This window comes from Bufo bufo, chromosome 3, assembly GCF_905171765.1.
Source record: "Bufo bufo chromosome 3, aBufBuf1.1, whole genome shotgun sequence".
Lineage (NCBI taxonomy): Eukaryota > Metazoa > Chordata > Amphibia > Anura > Bufonidae > Bufo > Bufo bufo.
This window is the reverse complement of record NC_053391.1, coordinates 94,669,704-94,690,311: the sequence shown is the minus strand read 5'-3', so window position 1 is coordinate 94,690,311 and position 20,608 is coordinate 94,669,704. Positions and strand designations below refer to the sequence as shown.

The 20,608-nt window shown below is 44.8% G+C and overlaps 1 protein-coding gene across 3 annotated transcripts in view; it reads left to right on the top strand.

Annotated features, from left to right (window-relative positions):
• Positions 1–20,608, top strand: part of P2RX5 (purinergic receptor P2X 5) — a 95,851-nt gene that overhangs the window by 39,097 nt on the left and 36,146 nt on the right. For all 3 annotated transcript variants that reach the window (XM_040423350.1, XM_040423353.1, XM_040423352.1), the window contains exons 2-6: positions 5,061–5,211; positions 5,301–5,372; positions 14,688–14,763; positions 17,572–17,671; positions 18,769–18,849. In XM_040423350.1, the coding sequence (XP_040279284.1) occupies positions 5,061–5,211; positions 5,301–5,372; positions 14,688–14,763; positions 17,572–17,671; positions 18,769–18,849 (480 nt within the window). The remainder of the gene's footprint in view (positions 1–5,060; positions 5,212–5,300; positions 5,373–14,687; positions 14,764–17,571; positions 17,672–18,768; positions 18,850–20,608) is intronic.

Sequence of the window (20,608 nt, the reverse complement as noted above, 5' to 3'; positions counted from 1 at the left end):
GGGGCCCCCCCTCGCCCCCTGTAGCGACGCCTCTAGACCTGGCTGACCCCCTGCTGCTGGAGGAGGCAAAAGAACAAAGCTCTTCCTCAGCCTCCTTATATAATACACTGGACATGGGACGGGCATATCCCTTACCTGGCAGACCATCTGCTGCTGGAGGAGGCAGAAGAATACATGGATTCCTTTGCCTCTCTTAGATACAGGAGACATAGATATATCTATCTATCTATCTCTATCCACACACATTACATAACACTTCCCTTTACACAGTGACGGCAGCCCAGTCTTACCAGCGGAGAAGGCACAGTGTTTTTCTACACTTTCTTCCACACTTCTGCCCCCAGATTGAAGAAAGTGGTAAAACAGGTAGAACTTGATCAGAGATATGCACACTAGTCATGAAAAGTACCACTCCTCGCAGACAGACCCAGAGCGAGGCCCAAGTCCTACACTGAGCAGTCACCGAACCAGAACGTCAGCACATTATGTGCAGAAAAGAATCCATGTTACAGTCAGAGGGACTATACAGATGAGGCTAGGGTTAACTTGGCTCAACTGGTTGAAGTGAATCTGTCATCAGGAATCTCACAGTACATCCCTTGTTGGGCTAACTCAGCTGAATGTAATGATACCTTTCACTTACTGATCCGTCGCTTTATTTTGGAGAAAAGTACTTTTTTTTCCATATGCAGATTAGCAGTTAAGTGCATCAAGGGCAGACCCAAGTCTCTCTGTGCACCCCTGCTCCTTCTGCTTCCTGCATAGTCATTTAGGCTCGCCCTATCAATTCTTTATGGGAATTACCCACACTCGCACTGGCCCACAGGGGAACAGGTGAATCACCCGGTGGGCCCCTGAGAAAGGTGGGTTCCTAGTCCCCCACCTCCTGCACAGGTGACACATGGCACAGTAGGCTGACATATAGATAGATTGGCTAAGATGCTATACAGTATATTGCCTATGTTCATATAAAAAACTGAGTAGTGTGTATAGGTAATATATGCATATAACTGTACAGTGGGTCCGACACTGGGAATACCCTGCACCCACTTTGGCAGCCAGTACTAACATTAAAAGATTTTAGATGTCACTAGACTGAATTTAGCTATTGCCCTATAATTACTTCTAAACCATTGAATAAAAAAAATAATCAAGAGAAATTTTAAAAGCAACATAAATTCAGAATATTTTTCAAGATGGGCGTTCCGGCTTAGATAAAATCTGCAGAACTGTTACTGATAGGATGCGGTTGGTTGTTTCTTTTTTAGATATATCTTTCTGCAGATCAGTAACTGTCGTTTCATGCTCCACATGACTTTATTACTGATACTGTAAGCGCCCGCAGGAACATTTTTATTAATTGTACAGTCGCTTCTGTGCACTGCCCCCTTAAAAAGAAGGAAATCAGGCTACTAGACAGGAAGGACATGGCCTGGGTTACAACCCAAAAAACTAACATTTGTGTAATGTAGGATATGTCCGTTTGTATTTAGAATCCAGTATTCAATAAAATACAGTCTGTCTGGAATCCTGCACAAACGGAAGGATTCCCTGATTTTGATTTCTGGTTTATAAGGGCCTTAAAGGGGAACTCAGTGATAAACCAGTCACAATGCTTTGTAGGGCTAGCTCAGCTGAATGTTACCTTTCACTTAACCCCTTCCCAACTGCCCACTGTGTATATACGTCCTATCTGCACATACCCTGTGCAGACAGCCTGTACAGTGTTGCCCATAATTATTCATACCCCTGGCATGAATAATTAGTGCCGGTAACGGTGGCACACCGATTTGTTGTAGGAATAATTGAGGTACACAAAGTTGCAGTAACCAGAACTTCTTTTTACTGAACAGTCCAACTATATACAGTCTTCAGTTAGTTCCATATGTATAATGTTGAATACAGGCAGGCTTTATACAAATGGCAGGCAAAGTCTTTGCAAGATACTCAGAGGGAATAACACTTACAGATCAGGCTGTACTTTCCTCAGATCCTGTCTGGCTTTCACCAAGGCCCGTATGCCCTATTGCTGGCTTTATCCTTGGGTAGGGAAACCTTCCTCTGGTATATATCCTCTTGCTGTAAATATCCTTCTGCCCTTCAGCTTTCTATTTGGCTGGATAAAAGTGGCTCTGCACTGTACTTTTAAAGGTGCTATATATATCTTCAGGAGGTAACTTCTTCCCCTGGATTAACTTCTGAGCTTCTCTTGCTCAGGGACCTCAGGCAGGTTAGACTGAGCTACTTAGCCTCCTTGATTAGACTGAACTAACTCTTTCCTGTCTGGGCCTAACTATATATACTAGGGGGTTCCCTAGCTCCCTCTACAGCTTGGGAGGAGAAACTACACCCCTAACAGGCCTGGTACACAGGAATTAACATGGAATTACACATTACAATGCAATACAAAATACCAATCTCCCACAGGAGGTGGGAGCAACATAACCCTTAGTAGTGCCCACCTTTACGTAGTGGGACACTACATATATTCCCAGCCAGCAGCCCACGTAGCGAATAAGATGCGCATACGTTCGGCCACGTAACCCTTTGCGAACCTCCTCTCAGCATGAATACGCAAAGGAGTCGGAACCGAAGATTCCACAGGCACATGCGTGACCTGTCCCGCTACTCCAATGGGGTCCCCCGCAGGTCGTGCTCCACGAGAATTCCGTGAAACAGCCTGCCAGCAAAATACATATTTTGCTGTTTTCCTGAAGTGCGCCCCTACAGCAGGCTACAAGCACATATGGGGTGTTCCCTGAATGGGTAAAAAATGGGGAACACATACTGGGGTGCATTTTCTCCTTTAACTCCTTGTGAAAGTGAAAAATTGGGGTCTGCTAGTAATTTTTCCTTATCACAAATGTGTGCTTTGAAATCCTTTAACAAGTGTTTCTGCCTGAGACACCTGTTTGCTGAAAAGTACCCTTTCCACCACTTAAAATGTTCGTACGGGGGTGCTCTTTCCAAAATGGGGTCACTTTTTGGGGGTTTTTTAATTTCTGGGTACCTCAGGAATTTTTTAAATGCGACATGGCACCTAAAATTAATGTCTGCCAATTCAGCCCAGCAAAATCCATATTTTGCTGTTTAAATCTAGAGCCCTGCTGTGTGTCCATACATCATTTTTTGAGCACATATGGGGTGTTGCTATATTCGGGGGGAAATGGGTAACAAAATGTGGGGTGCAATTTGACCTGTTACCTTTAGTAAAGTGAAAAATGTGGGTGTAAAGCAACTGTTTTGTGAAAAAGATTAAATTTTTCATTTTCACTGCCAAGTGTTTCCTAATTCTGGAAAACACCGTTGAGGTCAAAGTGCTCACTACACACCTTGAAAGATTCCTTGAGGGGTGTAGTTTCCAAAATGTGGTCACTTTTTGGGGGTTTCTACTGTAGGGCCACCTCAGGGTGTCTTCATATGCGACATTGCTCCAAATTACCATTCCAGCTAAATCCACTCTCCAAAAGCCATATGGTGCTCCTTCCACTCTGAACCCTGCTGCGCGCACATACATCATTTTTTGAGCACATATGGGGTGTTTCTGTAAACTCCAGAATCAGGTAATGAATTTTGAGTTTTGTTTTGCTGTTAACCATTGATGTGTTGCAGAAATAATAGATTAAAATTTTAAATCAGCTAAAAAAAAGTGAAATTTTGAAATTTCATTCCCATTTTCCTTTAATTCTCGTGGGACACCTAAAGAGTTAATAAAGTTTATAAAATCAGTTTTGAATAGCTTGAGGGGTGTAGTTTGTAAAATGGTGTGATTTATAGTTGGTTTCTAATATGTAAGCCCCACAAAATGACTTAATAACTGAACTGGTTAAAGTTAAAGTATAACTGTCGCATTTTTTTGGGGGATTGTGGTGATTAATATCACCTTGGTGGCCCTATTTCAACTTTTCACTGTGTATTCAATTACCCCTTAATTCCACATTTTTGTCCCCTGTATTGCCTACTTTTACCTGTGCTTAAAATAGGGTTGCTAGGCATGGTCCGTCTATCTGTTGAAGGACGGAGGACACAGAAGCAGGCTGCGTGCAAGGTCAGATTACTGACAGCCAGGGACTGTAAGTAAATGATTAAAGCCAGGTCCTCCCCAGCAGCTGATAACAGTGCCTGGGCTGTGTGCACTTCTCCCTGTCCCTGCGCTTGGCAGACGCTCCCTCACTCAGCAGAGCTGGAGAATGCAGAGTTGAAGCAGCGCAGACCAGGGAAGGGAGATCTGCCATCTGCTCAGTGTATAAATGAAAGCAACATGTGGTAAGAGGACCCCTTTGTGCTGCAGGAGTTTAACCCTTTAGGGGGGAGGGCTCTGGTTACTGACACTTTTGGGGGGCTATTGTTACTGGCTAGTGAGGGCAGGCGGGATTAGCCTCAGGGTGAGGGCAGTGGCGGCCATCTTAACTGAATAGTGAAATTGCAGTTTTATGCAGACTGGTTGCTAAGGGCTGAATCTTATTAAATATGGGGTAAGTCAGTCTAATAGTAACTGATTCTGGAATATCATGTTATTAGTAACTACATATATGAAAATTGAAATTAGGGTCTAAGTGTGACAGTTATCCTTCAAGATTTGCTTCTAAACTTCTAAGCCTTCTAACGTCCCAATAAAATAAAATGTCATTTTCAAATAGATATATGGGAAATGTAAAGTAATAACTATTTTTGGAGATATTACTATCTATTTTAAAAGTAGAGAAATAGAAATTTGCAAATTTGCTAATTTTTGAAAATTTTTGGTAAATTTGGTATTTTTTTTATAAATATGAAATATTTTGACTCAAATTTACCACTGTCATGAAGTACAATATGTGACGAGAAAACAATCTCAGAATGGTCTGGATAAGTAAAAGCATTTTTTTATTGCCACATAAAGTGACACATGTCAGATTTGCTAAAAATGACCTGGTCCCTTAAGGTGAAAAATGGCAGGGTCGAAGGGGTTAATTTCATTTGTTTTGTTTTTTTACTGTAAGTTGTAAGCATTTACCCTAAAATCACTACTACTTGAGATTTTCATAAAGATTTATTTATTTCCTTGTGTTATTGGACAGGTGGGTGTTTGTGGTTAAAAAAGGTTATCAAGATACAGACACCTCCATACAAAGCTCTGTCATAACAAAGTTAAAGGGAGTTGCCTATACAAATACTACTGAACTCGGGCCAAGACTGTGGGATGTAGTGGATTATGTCATCCCTCCTCAGGTTAGTGTAACTCTTTTTCAAAGAATTTTGTAAAAAAAATAAATAAATAAGCCAAACACTGATTTTCCTATCCTTCCCTTTTTTTGCAGGGGGAGAATGTCTTTTTTGTAGTAACCAATTTAATTGTCACCCCTAACCAGAGACAAGATAAATGCCACGAGGTAAGGAAAATTAAAAGGAAATTTATGTTATGTAAAGGGCGATCAAGGAACTTAGGGGGACATTTTTAGTACCCTGTATGCCAGAAAAATTGGTGTGCGCCATGATTGCACAAAATGTTGTAACTTTTTGGGGGGTTAGAGCCCTGCTGGCCACTTTACCACAAGGTGGGCAGAGCAGGGCTGTCTAGAGCAGGGCCCGCACATTTATTGCAATCTATACTAGGAGACTGGTGTCTATTATAAAGGAAACTTGGTGTAGATTTCTGTTTTGGCTCAAGGACCTGCACAGATGCGCCACAACTATTAAGAGGCGGGTGCCTTTTTAGTAATTATAAGATATGTGACTCCAAACGAAGAGAGAATAAGACCAGCATATTTAAAAAATGTCCCCCATAATCTCTATGTACAAGAACAAAGAAATACCAATTCATCTAAAAGAGTCCTTGAGATTAGATTTTTTTTTTTTCCAGGAATGGCATCACTGTTGTCCATAGGATGCGTCTGGTATTGCAGGTCAACCCCATTGACGTGAATTACCAGATATAGCCATTGAGTGTCTTTGCCTACTTCTGGATCAACACATCATAAAACAATAGCTGGTTTAAAGTTTACTTTTTATGGCCAATTTTTAAACAAGAAAGACTTTGGAGACTGTGATGTGACTACATGCAATAAACATGCAGTAAGGTGTTTTGTGATACCAGCCAATATCTCCTTAGTCCTACTGAACCTCTGGGTGCCTCTAGTTTCAGATGAAGCCATACAGAGGTTTAATTCTGTCTAATTGATACAGAAGTATGTCTTGCCAGGGCCCATTAGATGTGCAATACAGAGCTATTCATCAGAGTAGACTATCACAGTCATTGATGCCATACAGAGGTACCATACAGTGACATATGAAAGGCCTATTGTTATAGTGAGGTCCCTATGATACCAATATGTTAGCCCTTTCTCTGGGTATCTTTTACCTATGGGCCTGTTCCCATCATGTTTTTGCCCTATGTCTAACATGTACATCAGGAAACTTCAAAACATATATGCTAAACATGTCCATAGGGCTCCATTAGTCATACAGAGGCCAAAATGGCTGGGATACATCAGTATACATCAAAAGAATGGTGTGGAATAGCGCAGCTAACATGTCCTTTTAATGGAGGCCATAATTGCCTATGACTGATGGATGCCTCTGTATGACATCCTTCACTGGCCTCCATGAAATGGATGGCTCTAAAAGCTTCTGTGACGTCACTGCCCATAGATGGACAGTTATCCCAGGATCTCCCTGAGGCAGACAGCAGAGGAAATGGGGGAGTCCTATCCGCCCCTATCAAACTCCATTTTCCCATCAGCCATAGTCGAGGTTCTCTTTTGGTACCAGGACTTTGGTGCCTCAAACTATCTTGGTGGTTAATTCTCTGGATAATGGTCATGATAAGGAGCCAGACTAGGGAATCAGAGGATACAGCCACTATGGGTAACTACGATTATGCAGTATATAAGCAGTTGTCAGGAGGGTAGTCAGATATTCCAGGTTCCAGTAACGTTAATGTGGAAGAGACAGATATGCAGTACAGAATAATCCAGTGGCATAGTCAGGGACAATTCCCCAGAAGCTATTCAGTTAGTGCCAGGCAGCGACAAATCATCCTTCAACTACAGTATGTGGCCTGAAACTATATGGCTGTAACAGCGGCTGCTGTGCGCCGCTGCTCCCCTGCTTACCGCTGCGGTTCCGGGCTCCGTGTTCAGCGGTGATCTGTGGCCGGTGCTTCCCATTTCACCGCTGCAGTCCTGGGCTCTGTCTGTGTGGGTGATGTTGTTCTAGATCCACTCCACTGTTTTCTCTCACCCCTAGCCACAGCATGCTTGCTGTTTGTTCTTGCTGCACTTCCTGGGCTTTGTGGCTTAGGTCATGTGACCTATCCTAGCCCTCCTGTGCATATATAAGTGGCTCAGCTCCCTTCCCAGATGCCTCAGCGTCAAGGTCCTTGTGCTCTGCTAAGGCTCCTGATAACCACTTGTGTTCCTGACTCGTATTTGTGTTATTAGATTCTGCTACCCATCTGATCCCTGTCTGCTAGCCTTGACTCTCCTGTTGCCGACCCGGATTGCCTGACCTGTACCTGTGCCACCTGCCCTGACCTTTCGCCTGTCTGGCTACGCCTCTGCCTCATCCTTCAATTCTGCACTGTTGCTCCTGGTAACGACTGCCTGCCTGAATACACCTGTACTTCTGGTACCTCCTGGTCCACCTGGACCAGCTGCCTCGTGTGCCTATCCTCCTCAAGAGGTAGCGACCTGGTGTTCCCCTCGGGAAAGTCTATCCCCACCATCAGGGGTACTGTGAAGAATCTAGGGGTTCACTTAGACAACGCACTTAGAGGAGGTAGGACACGTGGAACAGTGGGTTCACACCCGCTGGTTTTTTGACAGTACGCTGAGGCCATGGACCCGCTGGTCACCCCAAGCCTGTCGTTCAGGAATTTCTACACGAATTGAGGCGTCAGAGCGAACGTCAGGATGTCTTGATGCAGTTCATGCAAAATGTTGCTGCTCATCTTCTGGATGTCATTTCTTCTCCAGCTACTGCAGGGTCGCCAGTCGCTGCTACCCCTGCAATAACCACACCGGTGAATACGGATTTGTGTGCCACTGGTGTGCAACTTCCTCTGCCATCCCAGATTTGTGTGCCACTGGTGTGTCAGAAGTTTCCTACTGAGTGGTCCAAAGTTGCCTTCATTGTGTCCCTGCTGTCTAATGAGGCCCTTGCTTGGGCAAATCCTATTTGGGAACATGGAATTCCAGAGACCACAAATCTGCAGACTTTCCTGGCTACCTTCCGGCTGGTCTTTGAAGAGCCCGGCCGCACGTCCTCCACTACGTCTACGACAGGGTTCCTCGCATGTGGGTCAGTACGCCATCCAGTTTCGTACCTTGGCTGCCGAACTTGCATGAAACAATGAGGCAGTGTTCTGGAAGGGCCTTTCTGACTGGATTAAGGATGAATTAGCTGGTCTCTACCGTCTGTCTACTCTGAATGACCAGAACACCTTGGCCACAAGGATAGATATGCGTTTCAGAGAACGTTCTAAGGAGGTCGCATGCACCAGAAAACCACCTAATTTGGCTCCATCCTTCCAAAGCCCGGTTCTTCCTCTAGTGTCCACCACATCTGAAGAGCCCATGCAAATAGAGCACCTTCGATTGTCTGACCAGGAACGTCTACGCCGCAAAGCAGAGAACCTGTGTCTGTATTGTGGAGGCAAGGCCCACTTTGTGCGTAATTGTCCGCAGAAGCCGGTAAACGCCAATGTTTCAGTTGGGATCAGTTAGGATCAGTTGGAGAGGTGGTCCTAGACAAGGAGAAGTCCTCTCTGAAACTTTCAGTTCCAGTGACTCTCTCTCACAAGGGAGTCACACTGTCTGTGCCTGCATTCTTGGACTCAAGGTCAGCTGGTAACTTCATTCAGCAAGCTCTGGTCCATCAGTACCTGCTTCCTACCAATCTTCTAGAAAGGCCTCTGTCAGTGGTTTCTGTAAATGGACTGCCCCTCCCTGAACCTGTGTTCTCTGTTACTATGCCCCTTAAGTTGCAAATAGAGGTCCTGCATTCAGAGATGATCTCCTTCTATGTGCTGCCAGCGTCCGTGAATCCGGCTATCCTTGGTCTTCCCTGGCTGCATCAGCACACTCCAGTTGTGGACTGGCACTCCGGTCAGATTCTGCGTTGGGGTTCTTCCTGCCAGTGTACCTGCTTATCAGAGGTCTGACCTGCTTCCTCATCTACTGTACCTGAAGACCTGCCTGGACTTCAGCAGCAGTGTACCAGTTTTGCGGATATCTAAGTAAGAAAGAGGCCGAGACCCTGCCTCCTCATCGTCCTTATTATTGTCCGATTGACCTTCTGCCTGGTGCCACTCCTTCGCGTGGTTGAGTCTACCCACTCTCTCTTCCTGAGACCCAAGTGATGTCTGATTACATCAAGGAGAATCTCGAGAGGGGGTTTATCCGGAAATATTCTTCAACAGCCGCGCCGGGTTCTTCTTTGTGCAGAAAAAAGATGGATCCTTAGACCCTGTATTGACTATCGAGATCTGAATAAGCTCACCGTCAAGAATCGATACCCTCTTCCGCTAATCTCAGAACTCTTTGACAGGATCCGGAGAACTAAGGTCTTCACAAAATTCGACCTGCGTGGCGCATACAACCTTATCCGCATTCGAAAGGGCGATGAGTGGAAGACTGCTTTCAACACTCATGATGGACACCACAAGTATCTCGTCATGCCCTTTGGTCTGTGCAATGCTCCCGCAGTATTCCAGGAGTTGGTAAACAATATCTTACGGGACCTGCTCTATGTCTGCGTGATAGTGTACCTGTCACCGCCAGCTCTGGAGAAGATCTGGCAGACGTTCTTCTCTACCTGTTGCATGATGTTCTTTGTTTTGGTTTCACTTTCTCATCTCCTTTCCTTCTCCCAGCTGCCACCTATTTGCACTGATTGTCTCCCTTTATATTCCCCTCCCATACTGCCTCACTTTGTGGTTTATACTTCTTCCTGGATTGTGTTCACTGCTGGAGGCTGCTTCTCCTGATTCCTCAGATAAGTCTGTTTCCTTTATTTGTGTTTTTTTGCTGGCTTGATTGTAGGTGACCCTGACTCCGTCCGTATTAAGTGCAGGGAGCCGGTGGTCGTGTCCCCTCACTATTATAGGGTTTTCAGGTGTCACATAGTATAAGGTACGAGGGCATGCAATCGTCTACCATGTAGATCTTTGCATGGGCATAGCAGTCAGGGAGAGCTCTAGGGGTTTTATAGGGCTCACCCATATGCTCCTTAGTTTGGGATCAAGCCAGTCGGATGTTTATTTATAAGTTCCAGCTTTCTGCAACACCATCCGTGACAGTACCTGGACGATATACTGATCTATTCTTCAGATATGACCACTCACCGGAAGCATGTACGTTTGGTTTTACAGTGGTTGAGAGAGGATCGACTTTATGCCAAACTCGAGAAACGTATTTTTGAAAAAACTACCATACTGTTCCTCGGATACATAATCTCGGATCCTGAGTTGCAGGTGGATCCTGAAAAATTGATTGCAGTAATGGACTGGCCATGCCCACAGGGTCTTCTTGCTATACATCGCTTCCTTGGATTTGCTAATTTCTATCGTCAGTTCATCCCGAATTTTTCATCTCTTACAACTCCGATCTCCACTCTTACTAAGAAAGGGGTGAATGCCAGAGTCTGGACTACTGAGACGGAGGCTGCCTTCGTCCAATTAAAAACATCCTTTGCTTCTGCACCTGTTCTGCGCCATCCCGCTGTCTCCTGCCAATTCTTTTTAGAAGTGGACGCCTCCTCCATAGGAGCTGGTGATGTTTTACTACAGAAAGGTTCCAAGGTCAAGATGTTTACATGTGGATTTTTCTCCAAGCTCTCCTCCCCTGCTGAGAGAAATTACTGTATAGGAGACAGAGAGCTTCTGGCCATAAAATTTGCCTTGGAGGAGTGGCGTTATCTATTGGAGGGGGGCCAGCATCCAGTGATAATCTTTACCGAGCACAAGAACCTTACATATCTGCAGACGGCCCAGCGTCTGAATCCTCACCAAGCCAAATGGACACTCTTCTTCTCCCATTTTGATTTTGAGCTTCACTTTCGGCCGGCCGAGAAGAACACCAAGGTCACTGGATGCTCTGTCTTGGTCATTTGACTTCTCCGACGAGCAGGAGGAGCCTCAGTACATTGTAGATCCTGCTCGCTATATCACAGTGGCTCCTGTCGTGGTAAAAAGACATCCCTCCCAGGAGGACATTCGTGCATCTGCCAGGAGAAACCAAATTCTAGCTTGGGGGCAAAACTCCAAACTGGCTGGTCACCCAGGTATCCGCAAGACCACAGAACTTTTGTCTCGCCACTACTGGTAGCCTACACTGTCTAAGGATGTGCGTGATTATGTGTCTGCCTGCACTGTCTGTGCTCAGAATAAAGTCTCCAGGACCAAACCACCCTGGCTGTTACGCCCTCCAGTTCCTGATGCCCCATGGCAACACATATCCATGGACTTTGTTACGGATCTGTCCTCTTCTGACGGATTTACCTGGGTGGTCTGGGTGATTGTGGACCGCTTCTCGAAGATGGCGGACTTCGTTCCTTTGACTGGTCTGCCCTCGGCTGCTGAACTTGCTAAACTGTTCGTGAGACACATATTCCGTCTGCATCGTCTACCTTGGCATATTTTTTCATATCGCGGAGTCCAGTTTACCTCTAAGCTCTGGAGCACTCTTTGCCGGCTGCTCGAAATTGAGCTGGACTTCTCTTCTGGTTACCATCCATAGACCAACGGGCAAGTAGAGTGGGTCAATCAAATATTAGAGAACTATCTCCGGCATTTTGTTTCAGCCCAACACGACAATTGGGTACAATTGCTACCTTGGGCTGAATTCTCCTATGACAACCACTGTAGTGAGTCTACTGGATCCTCTCCAGTCTTTGTCGTTTATGGATAACACCCTCGAACTCCTGTTCCTACATCTTCTGGGGTACCACCTCCGGATTCCTCTTTTAGGGATTTTTTTAAGATTTGGTGTGACACCAAGGACTGTATCAACAAAACGGTGACCCACATGAAAACGAATGCGGACAAGAGAAGAAGTCAACCGCCTCAGTTCTTGTCTGGAGATAAGGTATGGCTCTCATCTAAGAACATGCGCTTAAGGATTCCCAGTTGCAAGTTTGCTCCCAGATTCCTGGGACCATTTGAAGTATTGAGGAGGATCAACAAAGTGACATACAAGTTACGTCTGCCTCTCTCTCTGCATATTCCTAATGCCTTCCACGTGTCCTTGCTAAAACCAGTAGTTTTTAATCGCTTCTCGATGGCTCCTTCTACTCCAACTCCGGTATCTGAATATTCTGATGAGACATATGAGGTCAAAGACATCCTGGACATCAAGAAGTGTGGCAAGAAGACCTACTATCTTGTGGACTGGAAGGGCTTTCATCCTGAGGAGAGGTCTTGGGAACCAGAGGAGAACATTTATGCTCCGAGCCTAATTAAAAAGTTTCTGTCTCGTCGTGGGCTCAAGAAGAGGGGGCATAAGGGGGGGTACTGTAACAGTGGCTGCTGTGTGCCACCGTTCCCCTGCTTACTGCCGCGGTCCCGGGCGCTGTGTTCAGCGGTGCTTCCCATTTCACCACTGCAGTCCTGGGCTCTGTCTGTGTGGGTGCTGTTGTTCTGGATTCACTCCACAGTTTGCTCTGAGCTCTGGCCACAGCATGCTTGTTGTTTGTTCCTGCTGCACTTCCTTAAGGGACAGCGCGCGTCACTTCCTGGGCTTTGTGGCTTAGGTCATGTGACCTGCTTACCGCCGCAGTCCCAAGCACCGTGTTCAGCGGTGATCTGCGGCCAGTGCTTCCCATTTCACCGCTGCAGTCCTGGGCTCTGTCTGTGTGGGTGATTCTAGATCCACTCCACTGTTTTCTCTCAGCCTTGGCAACAGCATGCTTGCTGTTTGTTCCTGCTGCACTTCCTGGGCTTTGTGGCTTAGGTCATGTTTCCTATCCTAGCCCTCCTATGCATATATAAGTGGCTCAGCTCCATTCCCAGATTCCTCAGCTTCAAGGTCCTTGTGCTCTGCTAAGGCTCCTAATAACCACTTGTGTTCCTGACTCATATTTGTGTTATTAGATTCTGCTACCCATCTGATCCCTGCCTGCTAGCCTTGACTCTCCTGTTGCTGACCCAGATTGCCTGACCTGTACCTGTGCCACCTGCCCTGACCTTTCGCCTATCTGGCTATGGCTCTGCCTCATCCTTTGGTCCTGCAATGTTGCTCCTTGTAACGACTCCGCCGGCCTTACTACGCCTGCACTTCTGGTACCTTTCCCTTGTACCTCCTGGTCCGCCTGGACCAGCTGCCTCTTGTGCCTATCCTCCTCAATAGGTAGAGACCTGGTGTTCCCCTCGGGAAAGTCTTTCCCCACCATCAGGGGTACTGTGAAGAATCGAGGGGTTCACTTAGACAAAGCCCTTTAAGGAGGTAGGCAACCGTTCACACCCGCTGGTTCGTGACAGTGGCCCTTGGATTTCTGCCACAGAATACCAGTTCAAATTGACACGGGTCCTCACACGGATTATTCCCATTCAAAAGGGCTAATCTGAGTTTTGTAAAGCAGCCATAATTTCTGTGTGGAATCTGTGTCAAGAAGAGATGCCCCACTTGATGTGAATTTGAATTCTGCAAGGAAGAAAAACACAGCTGTACTTGGAATCCCATTGAAAACAACGGAGTGCAGATTCCACCTCCATCCACTGTTCGGTCTCTGGCGGCTGATTGGTGGACCCCCAGTGATATGATATTGATGACCTTCCAGTAGATGGGTCATCAATATCTAAAGGCTGGACAACCCTTTTAATGTTTAAATCACCATGCGGTCTCAAATAAACGGCACACTCCAAATACTTAGATAAACCACAGAAATGAGTGCAAAACATACCAATAATAAGTCATAAAATATAAAGTTTATTAATAACAAATGTTAAAAATAATATTCACAGTACATGATTGTGAATAGGTGGGGACAAACAGACAGTTACACACCACCTCAAATACGGACTCTCCAACTATAACAAAATGCAACTGTAATGGCGACCTCAAGAGATGTTAATGACAAATCCCAAATACAGGGTATGGCGGTCGAGTCTGTATTAAGTGCATACGAGTATAAGGATGTGCCAGAAAGCGACCAGTGCATATAAAGAGCAGCAAAGTTACAAACATGTCAACTTGCTAACTACTAATGCGACATAAATGGCAACAGACCGATGTGAAGAGAGGTGATAAGAGGGTGATGGCGCTCCTCGGCGCACGTTTCGCGTGTGATCACTTCCTCAGGAGGAGCGATCACACGCGAAACGTGCGTCGAATAGCGCCATCCCCCTCTTATCACCTCTCTTCACATCGATATGTTGCCATTTATGTCGCATTAGTAGTTAGCGAGTTGACATGTTTGTAACTTTGCTGCTCTTTATATGCACTTTGTTATAGTTTGTTATAGTTTGAGAGTCCGTATTTGAGGTGGTGTGTAACTGTCTGTTTGTCCCCACCTATTCACAATCATGTACTGTGAATATTATTTTTAACATTTGTTATTAATAAACTTTATATTTTATGACTTATTATTGGTATGTTTTGCACTCATTTCTGTGGTTTATCTAACCCTTTTAATGTTGTCAAGTTGCAAACTACTACAAATACATTTTCAAAAATATTCATAAAAAATTTTTTTTTTCATTTTCCCTGCAGAGCTATGGAATCCCTGATGCAGTGTGTACAAAGAACAGTGACTGCCCTGAGGGTGAAACGGTCATTGCTGGCAACGGTATAATGAGATCCCATTTACTAATGTACTGGCAGCGTCTCATGTTCATTGCACAAATTACTTTAGTAAGAGTAGACAACTCATAAATATGTAGAGGCAAATTGCGTTCATTAATTGAACAGAAAAACTGAAAATGTGACAAAATAAAGAGCAGCATGAAGAGAAAGGATACAGAAATTCCATAGCAGAACCATAAAGTCTGAATACAACCTTATATCAGTTGGAATGCGAAAGATTCCAAGAAATATTTACCAGATGCATCAACCTAGAAAATAATGAAATCGTCATCTTGTCTTTTTAAAATAATTTTATGACTTGTCTTATTGTAGCTCACAAAAACATATTTTTTCTTTCTTTTTTTTAAATCCGATAGTTTTTATTAAACAGCTTTTTCAAAATTATACAAAGAGGGACTCCTTCTTTACAAATAATAATATAGCAGGTCGTATAAATGACAACCCAATCCCCCCAACCCCCTAACAAAGAGACGGTTCGCCATTTGTAATAAATGTATCAGATCTCATCAAACTTTCCATCTGACAATCAATAAAATCATATCCCTCCCATGTATGTATGTAGGGACTGTCCATAACCATACCTAATCACTTAGTCAGGGCTCCCGGATCACAATTCAGTCCAACCCGGTTTGATTCTTATCATATCCAACTCCTACGCAAATACTGTTGTCCGGCCCGGTCCGCCCCACAGACACCAGCACAAGGGAAGTCTATACAGACCCAGGAGAGGAGGAGGAGGCCCCCCGGCTGAGAACCACTTATCCCATATTGCCGCAAATTTGGCTTCACACTTCCTCTTTACATACACCCCCCTTTCAAGATGGAGTATATTATTCATCCTATTAAGGAATTCAGGCACCGAGGGAGGCTGTGGACGAATCCAGTGTCAAGAAATTAGTTTCCAAGCTTGGAATGATAGGCATTGCACCCCAAGACGCACCTCATGCCTCGCAATGTTCAACACCCTCAGTAGACAGGCTCTAGGGTTAACCGGCACCTCAATTTGGTATGCATCTTTAATACTTTTTTTCACCCCCGCCCAGAAGCTCGAGAGCTCATCGCACTCCCAAAACATATGTATTAGATATACAGGTCCTCGCCCACACCGTGGGCAGGAGGCATCCTTTCTAGCCCCAATTTTGAACAGGAAGGATGGGGTTCTGTATACTCGATGGATCAGCCACCCTTCATTCACCTGCTATGGGAGTTCCGAAAATAGCCAAGCTCTGGCTTGGCTATCTGATAGTCCCATAGCGGTGAACAGAAAGGTGGCCGTGCAAGCATTCACTTGTATAGGACTTCTGAAAATAGCTGAGCATGCTCGCTCAGGTATTTTCAGAACCCCCAAAGAAGTTAATGGAGAGCATGCTGTGCTTACGTAGTATGCTCTCCTTCATTTTTTCGGGCCTGTTCTCGAGATAGCAATATGCTACCAATGTCTGAGATGGGTATAACCCTTTGAGGTGGCCATGGAGAGAAAGATAAGAAATGTAAAAGGTTCATTGAAGGGTACACAAGTTGACAAGCTCAGGCCAATTTTAACATTAACATAAAAAAATGATAAAGTTACTTAAAGGGGTTGTTCACCTTTGGGAAGGGGGGGGGATTGGGCAGACCCCCCTCCTGGCCAGACCTGCAAATGGAAGCATACTTACCTGCACTCTGCCCCTGGGTCCCGGCTCTTTGCAAGGACGTTCCTGAATATCCTTGCTCAGTTTGCAGCTGCACAGAGATTGTGTAGTTGCAGGAATGGGAACCAGTTGTCAGTGATAGCCAGACTACCCATAGAGTAGGCAGGGATATTGCTGCGCCAAGGATGGGACTGGGAACTTAAAGTGGCCCTGGAAAAAATACTAAAAGTGACCCTGTTTTGTAGTTGGGTCCAAAGTGATGGAAGGCAGGGCCAGCAATACCATATTGTGGCACATTATTCCACCCTAACAGAGCAATCCACAAAATACCGCCAGCAGCACAAAATACATCCCCAAAAACTTCCACTAGCTGTCCGTGAGGAGGGCTCAGGTGGCCCCCTGGCCATCGGCCCACCGGGAAACTTCCCTGTAAGGTCTATGGCCAATCCGCCCTGGCTGCGCCCCTTTGGCTTTCATTGGCTCTGCCTAGCTGTCCAATGAGAGCCGAGAGTATGGTGCTCAGACTTCACATATTTCCTATAGATCCCTACATCCTGACATGTTACTATGAGGTCAAAAGTTATATAAATTTAGTTACCCTTAAAAATACTGTAATACTAATGTGACCATCATGTTTACAATGATTGGCCATGGGTGCATAAGTTAAATGAAAGGTGTTGTCGGATTAACAAAAAAAACTAGCAACTTTGGAGGGTGTTATAATAAATTCATTATTACTCACCTAGTAGAGTCATTGACAAAGCCTGGCAGGGAAAACTGCAGCAGAGCTGTTGGAACTAATAGGTGAGCAATGCTGAGTTTATAATTTTTTGGGCATTTCCCGGAGTTGCTCAGTTTATGTTGGAACCAGACAACCCTTTTAATAATAAAGTATGATGCTGTCATCATGGGTTACTTACCCTATGGTATCAGTTTAATGATGTCATCCACCATATCTTTTCCATATAGGAAACTTTGAAGAATATAGAAATGGTTGAATAGATTTTAAAGAACCAAGATGAGAAACTCAGGGAGTTATTCTATTTATTTATTTATTTATGTTTGTTTTTCTTATTGTAATTTACTTTAATGCCTGTTGGATTTTGATGTACTGATGTACTGATTATTAAGTCTTACAGTAAACAAAATTCTCATTTAAGGGGTCAAGACTGGACGTTGCTTGAAGTCGGGCGCCATAAACACGACAGGAACATGTGAAATATTTGCTTGGTGTCCGCTGGAGAAGAGAAAAAAGCCAAAGTAAGATCCACTTAACGTGTAGTGGTTGTGGTAAGGGTACCTACACCTTAAACGATACAGAGGAATGTATATTTTAAATAGGATTCTCCAATACTTAATTACTCTGAATTTTTGTTGGAGCTGTTGTAATGGCTAAGCAAAGCATATGCCATAATGTAACACGGAAATTGTAAACCTCAATCTCTGGGTGCTGATCCAGGTTTATGTAACTACAAACACCCACAATCATATCCACCAAGAGTCTGGTCCCATGCTGTAGTCCTATTTTGGCCATCTCCACTCTCTGCCAGCTAGTTCCTGCTCTGCTCCCTTAGGGAGCGAGTGGGATATCCCTGGCTATTAAAGGTACAGCACAATGGCGTAATCTATCCCCAGTCAATGGCTGCTTTCCTATGACAAGGTGCCTGAGCAACAGGTTCTTACCTTGTCTAGTCCTGAGAAGATGCGCTATTGTGTTGTCCTGGTCTCACGTTCCTGACCTCTGCCTGTTTACTGGATTGACCCTGTGCTGCCTGCCCTGGCTGCTGCCTGTTTATCAGATTGAACAAACTCTTCCTGATCTTGCCTTGTCCATTGAGCTTGTTCTTGTTTGTCCCCTTGGTGCCATTCACTTGTGGCTCTTAACCCACCTGGGTCAGCGGCCACTGAACAGAGACTCCTTTAAGATGCAGTGCCCTAGTGGTTCCCCCTGCAGTGGGAGTTCATCGGTGAAGGCCTGGGGTGCCACATAGACAACGCCCTTAGAAGTAGTCCCATAGTCAAATCTGCTCAGTAACACAGTGGATGCACACATGCTGAGTCACAGTTTCTGAGCTGACATTAGATATTTAGGACCTTGCAAGGCATGTATTCCATGTGAACATGTTTGTATTATACTATTTATCTAGTTGTATGTACTATGGGGGAGATTTATCAAACTGGTGTAAAGTAGAACTGGCTTAGTTGCCCATAGCAACCAGAATCCTCTTTTCATTTTCCAAAGGAGCTGTCCAAAATGAAAGGTGGAATCTGATTGGTTGCTATGGGCAACTAAGCCGGTTCTACTTTACACCAGTTTGATAAATGACCCCCTATATGTTTTCTCTATTCATTTGCAGAATACCAGTGCTGGGAAAAGCTGAGAACTTCACCGTTTATATTAAAAACTCCATCCGCTTTCCAAAGTTTAATTTTTCAAAGTAAGTGTCAGTAAGTGGTTTATATATTACATCCGTTTGTTGTAGGGGAATAGCAGAAAGAACCATGAAAGATTCATTTGTGCATTAACAAGGATTATTTAATGTTTTATCACTTTAGTAGCTGGAATTATTATCTTATACAGGGTGTGGACAATAAAACAAAAATCTCTAACAAAAATATATTCAATATAACCATATATTCTTGAGGAGCAGAACCTCATTAATTCTAACTTTAGGGGCACACGGCAAGGGCAATTACTTGATCTAATAACTGCACTGTGGATCCACCACCTTGTTTAACAGTTGACTTGTTTGGATATAGCATGAAAATTCATAGCATTGACTGTTGTGTCCTTTTTATTTCTAAGTGGTGTCCATTTGTGCTCCTCATAGCAGTCTATGCAAATTTGTTTATTGTCTGTAGGCAACATGGGGGAATTTATGAGAGGAATCTTTGACATCAGTTTTTCTGCGTTGGTAATTTGCTCTAAAATTAATCAAAGTTTGCACATTGTTTGATAAATTTGGCTCATCTTTAAACATCAAGAAGAAAAAATATGGAACAGTGGCTCTAACCTCTCGTATCAGCTGGATGTGGTGCACACCCCTTGCGACCTACCCCTGGTCGCAGAGAGAGTAAAAGGAGTTGTATCAAATGGTAGGGGGCACTCAACTACCTGGTACCAGATGGACAAATGTGATATGAGCAATAGCAAATGTTTATTCAAATAACTGGAATAAGTAGTGGTGAAATCCACTTCATCAAACATAAAAGACAGTGTAATAATATGAGAACATTCAATCACACATGATGGCGCCATGAAAAATAATAATAAAAATACATGTAAAATATTAAAAATGTTAAAAATGTCACTGGATGCTCCTGGTAATAAATGGTGTATAGAGGAGCCCGATCGTTAGGGCTCTAGTTTGGGACAAATGAGTTTATATAGGTCTGCAATACCGTAACTATAAGAACTCCAGGTGTAGGGTATCCAGGTAACACAACAATCTCTTGTGTGAGATAATGCCGATATCAGAAAGGGGTTGCTGAAGCCTGCTTTCTATATACCGTTGCTCGGACCACTGAGGAAGGGGCAAGTTCAGACCCCGAAACGCGTTTGGTTGTAGCAGCAGGGGCGTAACGATCGCGGTCGCAGGGGGTGCGACTGCGACCGGGACCGGCGGGGGGAGGGGGCCCGCTGTACTAACATGTAATGAAGAGCTGTGATGTGGGCCCGGCATGAAGTACAGTGACAATGCCGGGCCCCATCAGGGCGCTCCATTACATGTTTAATATTATGAGGCAAGGTGAGGGAGGTTTGCGCAGGGGCGGGAGGAGGAAGAGGGGGGACGAGCGCACTCACTCACATACACTCGGCCCGGCAGTTCTTGTCACTGCCGAGTGCCGAGCTGTCTCCAGATCATCAGTGAAGCAGGAGCTCTAGCGCTCCCTCTGCTGGCCGCACATCGCGCTGCTGGCTGTGGGAGGAGCTCTGAAGGCCCGGGAAACTGCCTTCAGTACAGCCAGCAGCGCGATGTGGGTGTGGCAGCGCAACATCAGGGAAGAGGGTAAGTATGTGTTTTTTTTCCTTTTCCTAACACTGCAGACCGGGGGCAAAGGGGAAGGGGGGGCACAAAAGTGGGCATCTCTACTGAGGGGGCACCTAATCTGTCATAACTACTGTGAGGGGGGCACATATAAAGGCATAACTATGAGGGGGCACATATATCAACTACTGTGAGGGGGGGCACATAA